General features: G+C 42.2%; 2 protein-coding genes across 4 annotated transcripts in view; one reads left to right on the forward strand and one right to left on the reverse strand.

Moving 5' to 3' along the window:
- Positions 1–2,965: 2,965 nt before the first annotated feature.
- Positions 2,966–4,098, reverse strand: LOC134528806 (mRNA decay activator protein ZFP36L3-like). The gene is made up of 3 exons (XM_063362467.1): positions 3,402–4,098; positions 3,102–3,346; positions 2,966–3,046 (listed from the first exon to the last, which is right to left on the reverse strand). The coding sequence occupies exons 1-3, from the start codon at positions 4,096–4,098 to the stop codon at positions 2,966–2,968; spliced, it is 1,023 nt and encodes a 340-aa protein (XP_063218537.1).
- Positions 4,099–6,067: 1,969 nt separating this feature from the next.
- Positions 6,068–18,836, forward strand: part of LOC134529083 (WD repeat-containing protein 35) — a 136,092-nt gene continuing 123,323 nt past the window's right edge. For 2 of the 3 annotated variants that reach the window (XM_063362792.1, XM_063362793.1), the window contains exon 1: positions 6,069–6,190. In XM_063362792.1, the coding sequence (XP_063218862.1) occupies positions 6,167–6,190 (24 nt within the window). In that variant the 5' untranslated portion in view covers positions 6,069–6,166. Of the gene's footprint in view, positions 6,191–18,836 lie in introns of all 3 variants that reach the window. The other variant, XM_063362791.1, reaches the window with a different exon arrangement.

Genomic DNA, 18,836 nt, shown 5'->3' on the forward strand with positions numbered 1-18,836 from the left:
AGTCTAAATACAGTGCAGTATCTTTCCAGTCGGTTTTCCTTTTATGTTCAAGGTGTCTTGGGTGGCCTGAACAGCCCAGGTAGTTTAAAATCGCGACGCACTCCTGCCTGCAGCCACAAGGTCAAATCCCCGTTTTTCCCCCTGAGATCATTTTCAACTTAAAATTCACTCAAAACTTTGATGTTGACCCAAGTGTCTCCCCGGCTCCTTCAGGCCGTTATGCCTCGTCAGCGCCCTCTCTTGCATTAAGTGAAGTGTAGTGTGGTTGTTACGATCAGGGACGCACCCGCGTGCATCTCGGAATGTCCTTAACCGAATACGTGTTTGTAAATAATTCTTTCTTTCTTGTAATTATCGTGTCTTTGTATTTCCTGTTGTAAAATCCATTTTTTATAATACTTTGTAATGCTCTTAACTTGTGTTTACGTCCTTTAAAGTACTTTATAATGTTTTGTAATTCTTAAATAATTTTGCATTTAACTATTCTTGTATATATTTTGCAGTGCCGATGTTATCATGTAGAAACACAAGCTTGGCCCACCGCACGAGTCGCGTCTCTCCCATGCCGGCCCGTTTCCCCTTCCTCCCCTCCGCAGCCCGCGCGGGCGGGCGGTGGAGTGTCAGTCAGTAGCCTTCTGGCTGCTGCACGGGGCAGACCTGCTTCGTTCCGCTCCGCGAGTAGCAGCACGTTATGGAGTCTGGGTCGCAGCGGTGATGTAACGTCCGTCAACCGACGTGGTCGTCCAGGCTGTGACAGGATATCCAGTGATAAATCTCGATAACAAGATCGCATCTTCTTCACTTCGAAATTCGCTCCGCTCGAGATGCACGCTTTGCACGTCTGAACTTTCATAACTATATGTTTCGTCACGGGACTGCCTCCGCAGTCACACCGAGTCGCGTTCCAGTTGTCACCACCGTATTTCCGGGAGTCCGGGTCGCGGCGAGGGAGGATGCTCGTCCCTCAACGCGTCGGCCAGGCTGCGATAGGGCTTCGACGGAATAAAGGAGCTCGTGAAACGGACAACAACGACTTCTCCTTGCAACCTTCAACACCGCGAGTCGTGAGAGCGGCGCGAACCCCAGACGTCGGCGAGAGATAACGCGACGTGGGAGCGACAGGAACCCAAGACATCGGAAGGAGATATCACGGCGTGGGAATGGCGCGAACCGGATACGTTCGGCGAGAGATAATGCGACGTGGGAGCGGCGTGAACCGGAGACGGCAGGCGGCACAGCAAGGATCGTTGGCGCGAGATAACGCGACGTGGGAGCGCTACGAACCTGAGACCGCGACACAGCAAGGATCTTCGGCGGAAGATAACGCAGCAGGAAGACACAGACTGTATTACCGATCAGCTAAGTTTACTCCCGATAAGCATGGACGACTTCCAGGAAGCATACGAGTCCTGGGCGAACGCGGACTTTCCAGAGCCAGGCGAGAGTTACAAGCACTTCTCGAATTATGAGTGTGGATTTTGCTTTGAATACCGGGCGTATGGCATGACGATGTGCGGTGCGGATTCATGCCCCGGTGGGACACCTGATGGGTGGATCTGTGAGATGTGTGGGAATCTATGGCACAAGGAGTGTTCACATCTGGTCGCGCGAGAATAGGCATGGATGTCCGGCTTTACGTGTGACTAGTGCCGAGCGAAGCTGTGTGTGGGTGTTGCCGCAAGTGTCACGACGCCGCCCCCGGAGGTTCACACATCCTCAACTCCTGGGTGCCAACTGACCAAGAGAGTCGAGTGCTCACACTGGGCGGAAGTGGACATGTTGCTCACAATGTCACGGGGTGAGACGACGATACTCCCGATGCCACTGCAACCGAAGCCGACGCCGCCTCCGACACCGCCCCTGCCATATGGGGTGGAGACGCCGAGCGGAAAGACATTGCTGCAGACGGAGGAAGACGCACCCGTCCAGTCCCTGTGGTACGATTGGCACGCGGCATCCGGTTGGATACGGCAGGCCGACTCAGACACGCCGCCCCCGATGTCGCCCCCCCAACTTCCGTAGGGGCTCACAGGGGGCTGACGCTGCGCGAACCGGCCGTGCTGCCACAACTGCTCGCCACGCTCGTCACCGAGGACGTGACACAACCTCCCGGTATGCACATCATCAAAGGCGTGCCTCAACCACTCGTCACATATGTCACCGAGGGCATGCCACAACCACCATCACGCATGTCAATGAGAGCATGACACAACCGCTCGTCACGCACGTCGCCAAGGGCGTGCCACAAATGCCTGTCACGCACTTCAACAAGGGCGTGCCACTACCGCTCGTCACGCACATTACCGAGGGCATGCCACAACCACCCATCACGCACATCAATGAGGGCGTGCCACGACCGCTCATCATGCACGTCACCAAGGGCGTGCTACAATCGCCCGTCACGCATGTCAACGAGGGAGTGCCACTACAGGTCATTAAGCACGTCAACAAGGGCGTGCCACAACCGCATGTCATGCACGTCACTGATGGCTTGCCACAACCGCCCGTCACGCACATCAACGAGGGCGTGCCACAATCGCTCGTAATGCATGTCAACAAGGGCATGCCACAACCGCTCGTCACGCATGTCAACGAGGGCGTGCCACAACCGCCCGTCATGCACGTCAATGAGGGTATGCCACAATCGCCCGTCATGCACGTCAACGAGGGCGTGCCACTACCGCTCGTCATGCACGTCGCCAAGGGCATGCCACAATCGTTCGCCAGGCACGTCACCCAGGGCATGCCACTCACATCTGCAGTGCACATCACCCAGGGCCTGCCACTCACATCTGCACCGCACGTCACCAAGGGCGTGCCACTCATGTCCACAGCGCATGTCACCAAGGGCGTGCCACTCACTTCCGCAGCGCCCGTTACCAAGGGTGTGCCACTCACATCAGTCACACACGTAACCAAGGGCATGCCATGACCGCCGCCCCGCACGCCACTGTGGGCGTGCCACCTACGCACGCCATGCATGCTGCTGGAGGTACCACGCCCCTTCCGCCCGCCACACGTGCCACCATGGGAGCGACGCCGCCATCTGCCAAGCGTGCCGCTGAAGGTGCCATGCCATTTCTGCCTGCCACGCGTGCCACCTTGGGAGCGTCGCCGTAGCCCACCATGCACGCTGCTGGAGGTGCCATGCCCCTTCCGCCCACCACGCATACCACCTTGGGAGCGACTCCGCCGCCTGCCACACGCACCGCTGAAGGTGCCACGCCGCTTCCGCCCGCCACGCGTGCCACCTTGGGAGCGATGCCGCCACCTGCCATGCGCGCCACTGTAGGTGCCATGCCACTTCCGCCCGCCACACATACCACCTTGGGAGCGACTCTGCTGCCTGCCACATGCACCGCTGAAGGTGCCATGCCGCTTCCGCCCGCCATGTGTGCCACCTTGGGAAATGTTCCCGCAGCCCACAGCGTGCGCCACTGAAGGTGCAACGCTGCTTCCGCCCGCCATGCGTGCAACCTTGGGAGCGACACCGCCGCTTGCCATGCACGCCGCTGCAGGCGCCACACCGCTTCCGCCCGCCACGCATGCTACCTTGGGAGCATCGCCGCAGCCCACCACAAACGCCGCTGGAGGTGCCACACTGCTTCCGCCCGCCACGCGTGCCACCTTGGGAGCGATGCTGCCGCCTGCCACGCGCGCCACTGAAGGTGCCATGTCGCTTCCGCCCGCCACGTGTGACACCTTGGGAAACGTCGCCGCAACCCGCCGCTTGCGCCACTGAAGGTGGCACCCTGGGAGCGATGCCGCCGCCTGCCATGCAGGCCGCTGCACGTGGCATGCCGCTTCTACCCGCCACACTTGCCACCTTGAAGCATCGCCGCAGCCCGCCACGCATGCCGCTGGAGGTGCCATGCCACTTCTGCCCGCCACGCGTGCCACCTTGTGAGCATCACCACAGCCTGCCATGCACACTGCTGGAGGTGCCATGCCCCTTCTGCCCGCCACGCGTGCCACCTTGGGAGTGTCGCCACCACCCGCCATGCACGCCGCTGAAGGTGCAATGCCCCTTCCGCCTGCCATGCGTTCCACCTTGTGAGCGTTGCCACAGCCTGCCACGCACGCCGCTGGAGGTGCCATGCCGTTTCCGCCCGCCACACGTGCCACCCTGGGCGTGCCGCCGCCTGACGCTGAAGGCGCCGCGACGCTGCCGCCGCCGCCCACCTCGGCCGCCCCATGGCGACAGGTACGGTCTGCACTGACACCACGAGGGCGCCGGACCCACCAGGTTAGTGCTCCATTGCAACGGCCCAGTGTATCACGTCCATGCGGGTAAATGAGAGGCGTTGACTGACATACCGGCCTCGTCGGAGGGGGGGCATTTGACGTCGACGCAAGTGTCTCCCTGGCTCCTTCAGGCCGTTATGCCTCGTCAGCGCCCTCTCTTGCATTAAGTGAAGTGTAGTGTGGTTTTTACGATCAGGGACGCACCCGCGTGCACCTCGGAACGTCCATAACCGAATACGTGTTTGTAAATAATTCTTTCTTTCTTGTAATTATCGTGTCTTTGTATTTCCTGTTGTCAAATACATTTTTTATAATACTTTGTAATGCTCTTAACTTGTGTTTACGTCTTTTATAGGACTTTATAATGTTTCGTTATTCTTTAATAATTTTGCATTTAAATATTGTTGTATATATTTTGCTGTGCCGATGTTATCATGTAGAACGGCAAGCCTGGCCCGCCGCGCGAGTCGCGTCTCTCCCATGCCGGCCCGTTTCCCGTTCCTCCCCTCCTCAGCCCGCGCGGGCGGGCGGCGGAGTGTCAGTCAGTTGCCCTCTGGCTGCCGCACGGGGCAGACCTGCTTTGCTCTGCTCCGCGAGTAGCAGCACGTTATGGAGTCTGGGTCGCAGCATGGACGAAACGTCCGTCAATCGACGTGGTCGTCCAGGCTGTGATAGGATATCCAGTGATAAATCTCGTTAACAAGATCGCGTCTTCTTCACTTCGAAACTCGCTCCACTTGAGACGCACGCTGTACACGTCTGAACTTTCATAACTATACGTTTCGTCACGGGACTGCCTCCGCAGTGACAATGAGTCGCGTTCCAGTTGTCACCACCGTATTTCCGGGGGTCCGGGTCGCGGCGAGGGAGGACACTCGTCCCGCAACGCGTCGGCCAGGCTGCGATAGGGCTTCGATGGAATAAAGGAGCTCGTGAAACTGACAACAACGACTTCTCCTTGCAACCTTCAACATTTCCTTCTGCCTACGCAAATTCCCCTCCCGGTCCCAGGTGTCACGGTTCCGGCCACGTTGGCCTGAACTCCACATCTCTCCGACTGGAGCTACGCGGGAAAATCAGGGCGAGTCTCAGTACATTTCACAACAGGGACTTAGGGACCGCAGGCCGAGGGACGTCAACTTCATCAGGCAGCTGGAGTGGCGTTGTATGAAACTGTTATGTAAAATTCAATGTTCTATTAGTAAAATGCTAATACTGATATTTCCAGGGCCTTAACATAATTATATTAAGTTTACTTACCTCTATAATTTAGGTCTGGAAAAAATTCCTTTTAAATATTCTCGCTTAAATGCAGTTAACTGGTATGTACACCACCAGAAAAAAAAACATGTGCGCACTCTTGAAAATATGCTGAAATTCCACAAGCAACCCTAATTACTAATAGGTAGTAATTTTTACAGACAATCTAGTTACAAAACAAGCATTGAAACACAAGCATGTTTGACAATGTGTAATAGTATTGTAACCATTCAACATAAATTTGACCAGAAATAGCTTATTCTGTACATGAAAATGTTCTAATAGTTTATGTGTATTTTAATGTACTGTAAAGAACACAAATCCTCTGCCTGAGTTCAGAATTGAAGTATATTTAACTATTAACTTTTTATGTTCCAATGTTTTTTACAGAATAAAAAAATCCAAAAATTACAAACGTGCCCTAATGGGAGTTTCGATCACCTTTGGGAATGGATAATCTAGTAAAATGGATATCCGCCATACTGTTTCTTGCAAGTAAAACGCGCCCTGGTGCCCCGAGATTTAAAAGGTCAAAAAGAGTTTTCGAGTAAAACAAACGTAATGTTATATTGACACCATGTTTACTTTTTTTTAAATTGACCTCGAAATTTAAAATGGGGAATTTTATGTGAAACAAGATTTTATTGAGGAAGCTATAAATATGTTCATATATTTAAGCAAGAAGGTATGAAAAACTTAGTATCGATTAATCCGTTATTTGTTAGTGTCCTCTTTTTCTCTTTGTGTTAAATGAAAATCTTAAATTAAGTTGAACCTTGATTTGGAGTTTTTGTTATTTAGGTACTTTTGGTATTAAACTTATAAATTTTTGGTGAGATTCGAAGCATTTTGGTGTTTCTCTTAAGCCTAGCCTCCATTATTTGTAGCACTCGCACATTACACATGCTACAGAATAATAAACACTTGCACTGTGTCAGCATGCAACATAAAAATTTCCTAAATGTTTTAATATCGTTTCCTCTTTAGATTTAAGATTATGGCAATATTATTACAGAGGGACTTTTTATGTAAAGTAAAAATAAAATTTCGAATATAATTTTTTAGAACACGAGAGATGTACCTGTATCTTCCCTGAAAACAGCATGTCTAAATTCCTACAGGTGTATGAGAAATCACTGTTTATAGCTTACATTATAATGTGTGTTAATTGATGCGGCCATGGCCATTATTTTCCTCGTGTGAGCCGGTTTGTTTTGGAGTAATTTAGTAAACAGAGGTATTTTGATAATCAAAGGAATTAATATGACAAGTGTATTTCAGTTGTAAGGAAAATTTTGATGTTTATATTTTCTGCTTGTTTTTGTAAATAACCAATTTAATTAAAGAATCTTAGTTTTCTGATATTTGTATTTAAAGTAGTATTTTGAGTCACATAGTAACAAATGATTCCATAGAAAACAAAAAAATTAAAATTGTGAGAATGGTACATTAAGTTAGGTTAGCTGCATTAAAATTACTTTAAAAATATGTGTACAGTTGGTTCGGATGGTATAGCTACATTAAAAATATTGTAAAATGTTTTTAATTAATGTTTGCTAAAGAATTACCAATTCACCCTAAACAACTGTCCGCATGATTTCAAATTATTTTTAATGGCACTATACTAACCCAACCAACAGTCCACATTGTTTTAAATTTTTTTTTTTAAGTTGCAAATGTAACGTAATAGACCATTTTCACAAATTAACTCAATTTCTCCAAGTCATATACACACATTGACCTACACCCGATAGAAAAAATTGGCGGTGACCGCTTCAGTGCACAGGTGTATTGTAATGAAATCAATTGATGGTGATTTCTCATAAACCAGTAGGAATATAGAAATTCTGTTTTCAGTGTTAATATAGGAACGTCTCTAGTGTTCGAAAAAGGTATTTTGGATTTTTATTTTTACTGTACGTAAAAGCCCCTCTAAGAATATTACATACCCCCATTGTCATTTTTGTAACATTAATATATTAAGAATGCAAGTGACCAGACCGTGATGCCAGGCACGGCCATTGGTGTTACACGCCGTGTCACATGCGGTCCACTGATATAAGGCATGCCACGCGTACCTGGCCGGACTACAAGGGTTGTCGCTACCCCCACCCCCCTCTGCTCTCCACGCATCGTCCTGCCTTGGCGCTGTTATCTGTCGCTGAGCGGCCTTGGGAATTCAGCGGGCCGCCACGTGGAGTGGCGTGAATGGACGCCACCCTTCTGGACTCTATGGGCGTCGGGTCGGCCTGGAAAGACGCGACTCGTCGACAGTCGCTCTTGTCGGTTCTGGAAAGACAACCCACAGGTACTTGAGCAGCTTACACCAGCCTCCGCGGCAGTCCTGTGACGGAGTCCCACGACGAGTTCCGTGACAGTGCCGCGAGTTCTAAGAGTTCCGAGAGCTCCGCAAGCGAAGGGAAGTGTGACATCGGCGAAGAGGGTGAGAGACCCCCCGAGTGTGGCATGACGCAGAGTTTGACGGGATCAAGAGAGTGCGACTGAGTGGCGGGAGACTGTGTGGGGCTAGGCGCGAGGTAACGGGCGAACCACTGTTGAGCCTAGCTCCAGTGCGAGTGCTAACTGCGGAACTTGAGAGACATTGAGTGACTTGAGAATAAACATTTTTAAGTGTTAGCGATTTGTGATTGGACATTTCGAAGTACAATTATTTATTATTATTGTAAATATTAGTAATTATTAAAACTGTGAAAGATCCTAATTGGGCTATCCCTTACGAACCCAGTTCTCCTCACATTATAAATTGTAAAACTATATGGAGAAAAACAGGATCTGCAAACCTAATATTCACAACATTTCATTCCGAGGCTACGTTTGTACATGTTCGGTGTAATTATTACAAATTTGTTACATTGTGAGAATGTACGTTTAGATTAGGCAAGCTCCATTAAGCATACTTTATAATATTGTGGACGGTTGGTTAGGTTAGTATAGCTACATTAAAAATAATGTAAAATATTTTTTATGGTTGTTTAGGAATTCCAATCTAGCATAGCAAACAGTTCAAACAAGTCCATTCTGAGGCTCAAACAGTTCCGAAGTTCACGGAATGTTACAGAAGTTTGCAGCTTGCAAGAGAAACTTTAGTAGCGAATAAAAATGCCAGTAATAGATGTCCTTATAGACTTTTATAGACTTAAAGTGATAGATAAACTAGAGAATATTTGAGGTAGGCTACATTAAAAATACTTAAAAAAGTGTGGATGGTTGATTAGGTTGGGTTAGCTACATTAAAAATTCTGTTAAATAGTGTGAATGGTTGGTTGGGTCAGTATGGCTACATCTAAAATTGGTAATTCCTAAGCAACCATTAAAAATGTTTTACAGTATTTTTAATGTAGTACACTAGCCTAACTAACCATCCACAATGTTTTAAAGTATTTTTAAGGTAGCTAACCTAACCTAATCGACCATTCTCACGATTTCACTAAAGTTCACAGAAACATAAAGAGACAGACCCACACGAAAAAGCAAAAATTGGTGGCAGGTGCATCAATGCAGAGGTATTGTAATGTAATCTATCAACTGTGATTTCTCAGAAACCAGTAGGAATTTATCAATGCTGTCTCAGGGTAAATGCAGGAACGTTTTAGTGTTCAAAAAAGTATTTTCGGAATTTTATTATTAATTTCTGGAAAAGCAGCGGCGTAAGAAATTTACCAAAAATGCCAATATGCTCTTTTTTCTTAGCATGTTTTGGGTCAAGTTTTAAATGTGATACTGGACTTACTATTAGTCGGAAATAAAGTAGGGGAAATGTATGACGTCATGGAAGTTGGCCAATGATAATAAATTGTATTTCTGAACGAAGGAATAGCCTATATTGTGTGTAATTTGGCAACAGCGAAATTTAAAATAGCGTAATGAAAGAAAAGACAAATTATAGTATAATATTTGGAGTGATCGTGGAATGAGGAGGAGTGTATTAATAAGTAGAATTAATGATTTTAATGAAGGGAATTAAAAAGTGTACAAAAAGTAATAAGTAGGCCTAGATATTAAAAAATGTATTAGTTTTGTGTGGAAATAAGTGTAGTAGTCAGGATGGAAGAGCAAGGTCATGTTTATTTACATGGAATTAATATAACGGTGTAGTGTAGATAAAGAATGTGTGGTTGTGTGATTGTAATAAATAGGAAAGTGACAGTTCGTGTTTCACAATGTAGAAAAAATTAAATGGGGAAATGGCAATTTTTTTTGCATAAATTTAATATATACCTACAAGAGAAATATTGACAGTAAATTATTATTGCCATAGAGCCAAGAAAGGTAAGTTGTTTTTAAAGGCTTTTAAATGTTTGTGATTTTTAGTTGTGTTTCATGTGTATTTCTTTTGATGTGTTGGATGAGAGGTGTGTTGTGTGTTTCATTTGCGATGTTAGGTGAAATAGTTTATTTGATTAGGTGAATCATTAAATTTAGTAGGTAATGTAAAAAAGGCTAGTTTTTCTTTTGGTTAGTTTTGCAATTGTTGAAGTGATAAAAACTAGGCAGAAGTTTTGGTGAGAGTAAATCAACTTATATAAAAATAAATAAGTTTACTACACGCCCAAGCCAACTGTGATCCCGAGGAGGGGAGTGACGGGAGCGCTAGTGTCGCAGTGAGAGAGGGGTGGGGAATGAGGAGAGGTTGGCAGTAGGGGAATACCGTTAGCTGTGGAAGCAAGGAGTATACACATGTGTTCATAAGTGTATGCAACGATGGCCATGAAGCGCAGTCGTGCAGTAAGAAATGTTGTGATAAGGTGAACGTACAGTCGTATGAAACAGCGAAACACGGTGTCTACGAAGATGTCACAGTGTGTACCAAAGTGTGTCACAGCATCACATCGTACCGTTTGTGTTATAATAATTATTTCACTCAGCACCATATTTAACATACATGTCGGTATATATTTGCCTATAATCAAAGAAAATATTGTTTGTGTGATTAATTAATGAAAAAAATGCAAGAATCATTTCAACACAGTTTCGTGCATAGTGCACGTAACAAACGCCCACTCAGCCATTTAGTTCTTCAATTCCTGATATTTTACCATTGGAATATGTGCTGCTGTTGTCCGAAAAGTCCCATTCATTGTCTGAGCTAAACTCGCCAAAGTTAACAACAATTTTCTCAATTTCGTGCTCCATTAGACAGTCACCTGTCCAGTACTCTGCTTCTGTATGTTTTACATGTAAAATAGCATTTTGACATTTTTCTTTGGTGACGCTATTGATTGCTTCAGTTGTGATGTTTTCACTGGTACGTGATGATTGAGCGACATTTTTTTTTTTCAGCAACACGTGATTTCACAATGTTCCATACATACTCAATAGCATTAAGCTCACAGTGGTATGGTGGTAATCTTATTACTTCATGCCCATGTTCTTCTAACATCTCATCTATGCGAAACCTGGGAGGTGGACGTCGACCACGAACGAGCTGGAGGAGTTCACATTTTGTCATATCATTGTCATGCGGAATGTTGTTGTTTTGTAACCATTGGATGATATCTTGTTTTCCAGGATCAAGTGTGAATAAAAAATGTATATTTGCCGGAATTAAAATAATAAAAAAATTTTTGAGGTAATTTGTATGACAGATTTAACCTTACCAACCTTCCACTTAGGATATGATATCCTAAATGTAAAAAAAAATCCAGCTTTCTGGAAAAAACTACACATCAAAAACATACCCCGTGCAGCAAATTCACACAACCACCAGCAATATATAACAACATACAAATACAAAATACACAAAAAAAAATCTCACATATATTTTTTTTCACTTTGAATGCTTAGCATGGCTCATCAGGAAACACTATGCCAAAGTGTGAGTTACTGCTATTCTAGCCAATTTGGTGCAACTCTTCTACTGCAATTAGTGAATCTTTAATTCATACTTTTTTCTATTATAGGTTATTTTATTGGGGGAGGTGTTCATTATTATAATAATTTTAACCAGTTTTCCATTAATATTTTTACCTTTTTAATTATTTTTTGCCCCATAATTTTCCTGTTCTTCATAGTCCTTTTCTCTAATGAGTTTCTTGGGATGTATTTGGGATTGAAGAATGACTCTTATCGGGATAATCCAGGGACGTAGCTAGGGAGGTTCGTGGATCCGGACCTCTCCCTTCAAGAGATTAAACAAAAAAATTGGTTGTCTGTAAAGTCGGTTTACGGACGATAGTTTAACGTGACAGCGTCATAACAAAACATTGATGAAATGATTGCATACTTTTATGAATAAAATTGAATCATTTTTATTGAATTTTCACTATTTTGTATGAATACAAAGAAGGAGTGAAATGAAATCTACAATTTAATTGATAAATTTACTTTTATTTGCACTCATCAATTGAAATGTGTTTATTACTTTAACGAAGAGATTATTTTAACTATAAGTTTTATACATGTTTTCTATTTAACTTCTTCCAATCTGTGTTATTCTGTTAAGGATAGGACGATGATAGGAAAAGTAGGAAACGAATGGGAGTGTTTCAAGTTTAATGTGCCTCGAAACAGTCAAATCGATGGTTGTTCCAATCGAGTGGAAGAGAGATGGATGCGGCGCAAGCGTACAATGAGCGTAATGGGACAATGTGCATAACGGGACACTTTTTCGTGCATGCAGCCGGCGTTCATCGATTTATTAGACGTCACGTTAAAAAAAAAAACACAGCAACTTAGCTGCATAAGGTTACAGAGTGTTTTATTTGGAAGGATAATTGTAATCCATATAGTGGACTCGAGAAATGCATTTCCTCCCACATCCAGCCCAACTTGCCTTGTACACAGAAACAGCAGGAATTGTATTTGCATGAAGTCTATATTTAATGCCAGTCTGTACTCATGTTATGTAAGAATTTGTTCCATACAACCTTGTCATGTATGTTTCATGTACAAAATAACATTAAAATATATGTATTTATGACCTGTATTAATGAAAGCATCAAACTGAGATTTTAGTTTGACAATTTTTTTTAAAACCAATTAAAAAGAAAACCTACTGATAAAAAATGGTATAATGGTTATACTGGCCTCCCTCCTTCACAAAATGCTGGCTACGGCCCTGGATAATCACACAACATTATTAGCTTAGTAGTCTAACTTTTGGCTTTTTTTCTGAAAACGTTTATAGAGTATTGGTAATAGTAAGGCTGTTTACTACACATCACATGTATAAAAGGGCCATCAAAATGAAAAAAAAAATGCAGTCAATTAATATATTTTATTAATTTTTTAATATTAATGATTTGACGTGAACCGGGCCTGCGCCCCAGAAGCCTGGTCAGCCTCCGCCACCTTTCCCCTCGCCCCCCGTCCCACTTCCCGTACCGGCAGCCGCTCCGCCTTGAGTACGTAGGGGGAGCTGAATTGTTGCCCTTTGGATGGGCAGCCCTTCAGGATTTTTCTGGCAATGGTTTGTTTGTACAGCGACTGGAAGGGCAGCCCATCCAATTTATGAAAACATGTTTCTTTAAGTGTTTAAATAATCCTGAAAACTTGCCCCTTGGAAGGCCATGCGGTGTCTTAATCAGCATTTAAGCTGGACTACTTGCTGTTGTCAATATTAACTATTTTATATGTAACAACTCATTGTGTGATTACTCAGTCTTGTCAATGTACGTGTTGGCGTCAATAAAACAGAATAGTCACCCTGACTCGTTTGCTTTCATCTCTCGACCACAAGCTTCCCAGTACAGAGACCGAGGTGTGTGGGGCACCTCAAGATCCCACGGGCAGTTGTATTCACTGATAACATAGCATGCCCGCCGCTGAGAGTGGGCCGGTAAGTTCCAGTGTATCCGCGCAGGGGGAAATTGAGCCTAGCTCCCCATGGGCCATGTTACGGCTCAGAGACAGATTCAATAGCCAGGTCCACGTGCCTACCTACTATTTATGCCAACCTGAAAACCTCCCCATATGACAAGGTTATACCTAGCTAAGTATGTCCTACAGTAGCCATTTAAATTTTATTTTAAACTGCAATGTGTTATTCTTGTAAGTAGTTAAGATTTTTTTATTCATTCCGAATCAAAAACATAATTGTTTCATTGATATTTAATGCAAAAACTAGGTTATCAAGGAAAGGAGTTAACTGTGTAATGAAAATATATAATTGATACTTCTTGCAAACTAACATGAGTTTCACTTGGATGTAAAATAACAATGTGATAGGAACCTAATATTCTTAAAACTTCATAGTTTCCATACAATGCAATTCATTACATTGGCAGCAAAGATGAATCTAAAATCACAGTAAAAAAATTCTCAGTTAAATGAGTGCGGGCTGATTTTATAAATAAAAATTATTATTTATTTTATATATCGTTGTGAGTGTGGATACAGGTTCGAAAAGGTTTGTCCAATTAATCAAATACAGTTTTGTTTTTTTACTATTATTTACACTATTAATTAGGTTATAACAATTTAACTGGCTGTCCACAAATTAATGACTCTTGCATTAAGTTCACAAATTACTCTTCCCACTGGAGCTCAGCTCAACAATGTCTCTTATCACGCATCTCTGTCTCAAGAGACTGCCTCACACTACTCACTCGTTCACCGCACGTATAACATCCGGTTGCTTCGGTCCCCAATGCACCAATCTTCGAAGACCATCGCTTGTTGCCCGCTGTTGCTCGCCAAGGTGTCACTCACCCTTTTCAATTCACTGCTTTCATAGGTCTTTCGGAGGATTTGCCGGTATCACCATCAGATTTGTACGTGTACCAGTGTCACTACCAGCCTCTGTCTCTCTCACATTTGCCGGGGCCAGCGATATCTTAATATATTTCTGAAGTTCTGGCCTGGAAAGGTCTTGTAGCCCTCCAAAGTGTCACATCATCAGAATCCCCCACTTAACACTCGAAGGTGCGAGAACAGTTGCTTCCTAGTTACGCCACTTCTCATGACGGTGCTGTCAGGACATGCAGAATGCCCGCGGGACAGAGGCAGCCTGCTAATAGAGTTAATAAGAGGTGGAGAGATGGCCATTACCTGTGTTGCAGTGGGGTTTCCCCAAAGATAAGCTCCAGCCCTCTGTGCACCTTTTGACATTATATAAATTTTTTTTTGCTGTTAAGGTGGACTCTCAATGATCTGTGGCGTCCGTCCGCCATCCATCTGTCCGTCAAAAAGACGGAGTAATTCTCAATGATCCGCAAGTCCGTCAAATACTTTTCCATTTTGATGCTGCCAACAGACTATAAGGTTAAAATAGTGGTGAAAATTTCTCTTGTCTAGGTAGATCGGATTAACGATCATGAAATTTAAGCAGTTTTAAATATTTTAACTTAAATTTTTCTTTCCAATATTTATTAATATACATAATTAATTACACTAAATGTTTGTCACTTTGTTAAAACGTAAGTTAAAAAATCAGCTAATCAAATAAACAAACTTCATAAACCTTAAGATAGTAAAGGTTGCAAACACTACCTTGCTAACATTTTAGGGGTTATAATTTCATCCGTCTGCCCGTCTGTGGGAAGTTAAAGTTTGGGAAGCTTTGATGGGCCTGGTAATTGACTTGAGATCTCGTGGTTGACGGTCCGAGGGGAAACGAACAGATGTGGGATCATTCTGAGTCCAGCTTTTACTTGTAATTCATCCCAAAAACCCACGTCAGACAAGGGAATTAAACATTGAAAAAAAGCAGTAGTGCTCAATTTTACATGGTGATCCAGACAAACAACACGAGGTCAGTACATCAGAATAGACCCAATGAGGTTATTTTTCATTTCGTAACATTTTTTAAACCTTTTAAAGATATTGCCAAGATGAACATGTTCAACTTTGACTAGTATGTGACAGATGTTCAGTTTTCCTCGTTGTATAGCCTCAGAAGGGGTGCGTGGGTTTCGGCAACCGTTGCTCAAGACTCGAAGGAATGATGAGGGAGGAAATGGAGGATGGGAAGATGAAGGAAAAGAGGCTCCATTGGAGGGATGTTGAGGAGAGAGGAGTGAGTGAAACTCTGCAGGGGCTTGTGGCGCTCCATGGTTAAGTACTCAACTGGTATTTGCTGGTTTAGTCCTCTGCCATGCCTGCTTCAGGGATGTCTGACACTTGGCCCGTATCAGCATCCAGCCAAAGAAGGTGCAGTAGTGGTCTTGAAGTGCGAGAGTAGGGGCAGGGAAGTAGCAGTGAGGTTGGTGAATGCCTAGAGACCTGCAAAATTTGCGGATTCATTCGGTGATAGGCTAGAATTAAAACACATATACCTCTTAGATAATTTTGCTATTGGCTCACTGCTCATCTGGGCGAATCTCAACCAGTTATAAACCCTCAACCAAAGAAGGATCGAATCACAGACAAACCAGCTGAAACGACTTACAAGTCGGCAGCCAATGAACTTGCTTTATTTGCCCGAGTGTACAGGGGTATGTGCAGTCTATCCTGAAGGCCATCGAAACCGCAAATTTTGCAGGTCTCTATGAATGAATGAAGGTTAATTAAACGTACTTCAGTTTATTACACTCTGCCGGACCTAGATGCTAGTGTTTGGATGGACATATACAACGTTTGGAAACAAGATTTAATTTTTTAAATTTTAGGCCAGTTTTGTTTTTAAAACAGGAGATTTCGGTGTTATTATTTTTATTTTTATGCACTCTTTTTATTCATAAAGGTAGCACCATACAAAAAATACGAGACTTGTTCACTGATACTTACTTTACCAAAACAGTGTCAGTTTGACTGATCATGATGCACTTTTACAATATAATAATTTTTAATAAGCAGGTTAAACTTCTGGGAACAATACAAATAAATCAGAAAGAATATGTGGATTTGAAAAATGTACCAGTGACATTATGTAAAAATTATTTACTAACAACACATAATAAAAAATTTTTTCAATCTATTCAGTACATATATTTTGGTACTAACTCCATGCCAAATAATTTACATTCATTTAATTTATTGTCTACCTACAGTGAAGAGTCAAAGTGGTAGACACCATACATATATACAAACAAAAAATTTACATAGATACAAATAACATCAATGAAAAATACTAAAAAAAAAATCAAAAAAGTACTTCACAAAGAATGAAAAAACAACAAATAAAAAATAGACAAACAAAGAGAGAAAAAACAAAGTAGTTTTTAATATTTTTATACAACACATAATGCACTGCAATATAGTACAATAACAACCAATTATATAAGAATTAAAATACTTAGTACAATTATTGTACAGATCCTAGCCATTAAGACATAATATCAATTTATCATTAACTAGAGTTCATTAAGATATGCTAGTAGAGATCGAACACTGAATTCTTTATTAACTATGGGAAAATATTAATTATTCTGTAGAAATTGCTTGAAACTAATCTGTATAAAATGTCAATTTTTTTACTAACAGTACATAAAAGGGTAGAATTGTGACTATTGAATATAGGAACCTTGAAGCCAACATGTTCAAACAAATAATTACAACCTAACTTAAGTTTTAGCACAATCACAAATTTTGCATCTAAAATGTCCCTTCTAGTGCTTAAGGAGCATAGTATAGAATTTAGTCTAAATTATGATTAGTAAATTTCTGATTAATGGTGTTGATTAATTTGGATTGTAATTTGTCAATTTTGGAACTGTTGGAGTTACTAATATTATTTCAAATGACGTAATTATATTCTAATTTAGATCTTACCAAGGAAATATAAAGACAAATGATTGAGTTAGTGTTAGAAGCAAAATGTGTAATGTATTTGATCAATACAAGTGTTCTATTGGCATTGACTGTAATGGTTTCAATATGATAATTAAAAAGTAATTTGGAATCAAGAGTGAGACCTAAATCTTAACCAATTTGCTCTTGGTAAGAGTATGATTTTCTAATTCACAATTAAAATTAATAGGATAGAATTTTCAGGTAAAAGTTATAATATTAGTTTTCCCATAGTTGAGATTGACTAGATTTAGTTTACACCAATCAGAAAATAGCATTAATGTCATTTTGGAATAAAACGCAATCCTGGTAGGATAATATTTTCTATAAATTTTTTAATTGTCTGCGAACAAAATGAGAATTCTCTGGTACCTTTACAATATCATCGATAAATATGTTACATAGCAAAGGTGACAATGTACCACCCTGTGGGACATCCGAACTTGCTACTAAAATGTTAGAAGTAATATTCTTAATTGAAACATGGAAAGTTCTATCTTTAAGATAACTGTGAAACCATTTTACATATTTATCAGTTAATCCAATATTTGATATTATTCTGGTTAATTGTGTCGAATGCTTTCGCAAGGTCAAAATAACAAGCACCGACTTGCCCTCAAGTTGTCACTTGTGAAAAAATTGGATTTAGAAAGGAAAGAATATTGGTTGAGGTTGATTTTCCAGTATGGAAACTATGTTGATTAACTGACAGCTTATTTTTTTAATTTGAAGCTGAGATTCTTAAAAATAATTTTATCTAATACTTCAGCAAAACCATTTAAGAGAGATATAAACCTGTAGTTGGTTACATCAAGCTTGCTGGCTTTGTTGTGTGTTGGAATCATTTGAGCAGTTTTCCAGTTACTGGGTTAGACACAGTTTTGTATACTAAAATTGAAGATATACTGTAGGTGAGATACAAGCCGGTTTGCACAATCTTTGATGATAAAATTAGGTATAGAATTGGGACCTATAGACAGGGGCCAACCAGGGGGGGGGGGGTTTAGGGGTTCAAACCCCCCCCACCCTTAGCACCAAATCTTTAATTAATTTCTTATTCATCACTCAAATAAATTTCATATTAAAATGAATAAAAATTTTACCATTACAATATTTAAATATAAGTACTGGAAACTGCTAAAATAGCACTATTTTACACCTTAGAATCCAAATTTTCCCGGGGGAGGACCCCCCCATCCCTCGCTTTAATAAGGGGGGGGGGGTATGCTTCTTAACACCCCCTGTACACAAATCCTGGCTACGCCACTGCTTATAGACATGGATGATTTAGGGATTTGATGCCCCACAAGACTAGACACTCGTTGATATAAAAGAGAGGTATAGAACTATTGGATGTTAAAGGAGTGGACAATAAGGGATTAAAATTTGACTGAATATAAACACTAGGAAAGTTGTTAGAAAACGATTAACTATACTTAATGGATCGTTAGTTACCTTATTATTAATCTTCAGAGATAGTTGTTGTTCATAACCATTTCTCGTTATTTTAACAGTGTTGAAATTTCTTTGGGTTATGTTTAATGTTGATATTTTAAAGCCAATTTTTTTTGTTTTTTTTGTTCTGGTAATAAGTGATTTGGCCGCTTCATGTTTTTGAGAAAACAGGGCATAATAATTTTGGT

The sequence above is a fragment of the Bacillus rossius genome, chromosome 2, assembly GCF_032445375.1.
Source record: "Bacillus rossius redtenbacheri isolate Brsri chromosome 2, Brsri_v3, whole genome shotgun sequence".
In the NCBI taxonomy this organism is placed as follows: domain Eukaryota; kingdom Metazoa; phylum Arthropoda; class Insecta; order Phasmatodea; family Bacillidae; genus Bacillus; species Bacillus rossius.